A 3691-nucleotide genomic window follows, 5' to 3' on the forward strand; every position below is an offset into this window, starting at 1 on the left:
AATTAAAATTTATTATAATAAAAATATTTTTCTACTTATTATATATTTCAAAAATTACAAAAGAAGTAGTTAAATATTTCAAATAAATAATTCTAAATAAATTGATAAAAATTAATTAGAATTTATTATAATAAAAATATTTTTTTACTTATTATATATTTCAGAGATTACAAAAGAAGTTTAAAATAATTTATAGTTGCTTATAATTTGACATATTTGTGAAATAAAATGTTATAGAATAATAAATATTATTCTTCATTTTTTTTTTACAGATCATTATATATTATAAAATATTATCATATTATATAATTATTATCATATTATTATCATATTATCATATTATATTTTACGATTATTTCTATTTTATTCATTTTATAATACATAAAAGATCTATATAGGTACATATACAATATATATATATATATTTCATTTATATGTTTTGAATTTAGTTAATCATATATTAAATATTTGGAATGTAAATGATAATGCATAAGAAAAAGAAAATAATAGATTCAAAATATTTAAAAAATTTATAAAATAAATTTGTTTGAACAAAACAATTAATAGAAAAATTAAAAAATGATTCTAGTAACTAAAATAATCATAAAATTTATAAAAAAATAAAAATACAAAAATATCTGTTGAAGTTTATTTATTAAATTATAAACATTTTAATTTTGCACTAAATGAAATGAAACTTTATTTTCGTTTTTAAATGAATAAAATTCATTTAAATAAAATTAAATTATTTAAATAAATAACTTAATAAATAAACAATGGACATTTTTATAAACTAAATTTATTATTTTGTTTATTAAATTGTTTTAGTACCTAAAATCTTTTAAATTATTTACTTAGTTCTATCATATACAATTACAGGAATAATAATTATTAATGTTTAATTAAATATTGTTAACTATTATTCACTTATTAATTATTATTATGAAGAATATGAAAAAAGAAAGATACGATAAAAGAATAATTTTTTCATGTTCTAAAATTTTATTGAGAAAGGATTTTTTTGTAAAATAAATTTTTGTTAATTATTTTAAAATTATTGAATTTTTTAACAAGATATAATTTAATTAAATTAATTAATTGCCACGTATGGTAATTTAAAATATTCAATTTTTCAATTTATATTCAATTTATTTCAATTTTTTTAAATTTGAGATTTGTTTTTTACACCATATAAAGATAAAATAAGAAATCGATATTTGATTAAAAATTTTGATTAGATAGTGAATGCACTTCATGAATAATAGCAAGATATAGTAGATAGATAATATGTAGTCAGACCTATCGACGATGCATTGCCATGGAAACGATATCGTCGCACGAACTGTATTATGGTGCATAGTTCGTTACGTATCTGTTCAGACAATTTCAAAGACAACATTTAAACATTATGAAAATAATCAATTGATACTTTCGTTTATTACAAATTATTATAATTATTTTAAATAAACAATTATAAAATTTATGAAGATATTTTTACAAGATATAACAATTCATTATGTAAGTCTCGATTTATCTACGAAAAAAAAATAACAATTAAAAGTTCTTTAAGCTTACATTATTTTAAATATCATCATATTAAATAGATTAAGTTATTAGTAATAATGTAATAGAAATTTGTATGAATGAACACGTCAAACATTATACAGATTAGGAATGTACATCGATAGGATTACAATGATGTGTTTGTACTTTAGGAAACAGACGAAAGAGGGTGGAATGAGATTTATCCGGTGACCTCGTGCCACGCGTGGTAATGCTACTGGCAAGCGGTGCTTCGATACCGACCATCGCCGGTACTGTCGAGGAGGAGGAAGAATATGCACGTAGCGAGGCGAACAGCGCACATTATGATGGCTATGTTACCGATCATACCGATCTTGCTTCCGAAATTGATATTGATGAATCCGAATACAGACGGGAGCTTCTCAATGATGTATGTGAGAAAAGCATTGTTGCTTAGATTATTTTAAAGAATGCTTTTTAAAAAAACTTGTAATACGTAATTAATTATATTATTATTAAAAAAATTATATACATATAACATTATAGTAACATTATATTTTTGATAATATTAAAACTTTTATATTGATAAAACATGTATTTTTAATACATATTAAGTTTGATATGTACTAGACAATTATTCTTTTGATATATAACAAGATGTATATTTTTATTACATTTGCAATCGTTATTAATTTTTTTTATTTATAACAAATCAAATTAATTGGTTTTTTATAAATTTAAATTTATATCTTTTTAGTTTTATTTACGAAAATTATTAAAATTAATAGTAATATAAAAATTGTAAAAAATAAAAAAAAATTAATAGTATAATATGAGATATTGTATTGAATATATCTTTAAAAATTATAAGTTATACTTATAATTATAAATTTAACTTATATATATTAAATTCATAATGAATTTTATATTCGTTTTAAGATTTTTTGCTTGAATTTTTGAAAATTTAAAAGAATGATAATTTATAATATAATAATAATTTGATCATTTAGTGTATATCTATATAAAAATTATTGTATAATATTTAAATAAAAATTAGACATATTATTTATATAAAATTTTATTTATTCTTTAATATATACTTAAAGCAATATTAGTGATTCATATTTGTTTTTATATATTAAAATAAAAATATCTAATAATCTTAGTTGCAATTATGAAAAAAATTTACAAAAATAATATAAAATAATAGGAAAATAGAAAAATTTAAAATTAAAAAAACATTTTTGCTTTTCAATAAATTTTAAAATTTAATATTATTTTAGATTTAATATAATATAATTAAAATTGATTTATTATTTGATTTTTAGAGATTGAAGATTAAATATTTGTGTTTGTAAAAAAATTTGTTTTGATATTAATTATATTTACTTTTTTTAATTTTTTTTTTTAAATTTGTGAATTTTTGATTTATTTCTAAAAAGCTTATGTATTTATCTTTTCAGTTTTGTACTTAATAGTTATTTCTTTTTCCAACTAGATGGTGTGCTATGTAACTTAGCCATAGCCATAGCTTTAAAATAAAATTTCTACATGAAATATGCATGAATTTTAAAAATGACATTTTAAAATTTGGAAGTTGTCCCTTTTTTTTCAAACAGAAATTTTAAATGATGTATGTACTAATATTTTATAATATATAATATTATAATATTTTATAATATTAGAACATATTTTATATTAACTGATGTGTTTATTTATTCTTACAAAAGAAAGTTAAAATAATATCTTAAGATTATTTATTTGAAAGATGTTTTAGTTTTAATTATATAAAATTTAACAAAAAATACATATATGCATATTTATATCATTTTATGTCTTTTTTATTTTTATATATTAAATTTTGTAAAATTAATTAAAATATTTTGTAGTTTCATAATATCGATAGAAAATTTATTTTTTATATAAAATAATATATAAGTCTTATTAAATAAAGATGATCCTATTTTTATAATTTATTTTCTTGACATCCTTTAGACATGTTGTCCTTTAAGAGATGATATATGATTAAATAAAAAAAAAAGAAAATTTCATAGATCATTTTGAAGTTATAATTTGATCTCATTAGAATATTATATAGAATATTATATAAATATCTTATACATATCTTGTTTTTATAATTATTAATTAACAAAATTAAAATAGATTT

At 17.2% G+C, this 3691-nt stretch overlaps 1 protein-coding gene across 1 annotated transcript in view; it reads left to right on the top strand.

Annotated features, from left to right (window-relative positions):
• Positions 1–3691, top strand: part of LOC102676607 — a 26214-nt gene that overhangs the window by 2694 nt on the left and 19829 nt on the right. Inside the window, exon 2 of the mRNA XM_006618255.2 lies at positions 1716–1954. Within this exon, the coding sequence (XP_006618318.1) occupies positions 1775–1954 (180 nt within the window). The 5' untranslated portion in view covers positions 1716–1774. The remainder of the gene's footprint in view (positions 1–1715; positions 1955–3691) is intronic.

Source organism: Apis dorsata, unplaced genomic scaffold (genome assembly GCF_000469605.1).
Source record: "Apis dorsata unplaced genomic scaffold, Apis dorsata 1.3 scaffold_346, whole genome shotgun sequence".
Taxonomy (NCBI): domain Eukaryota; kingdom Metazoa; phylum Arthropoda; class Insecta; order Hymenoptera; family Apidae; genus Apis; species Apis dorsata.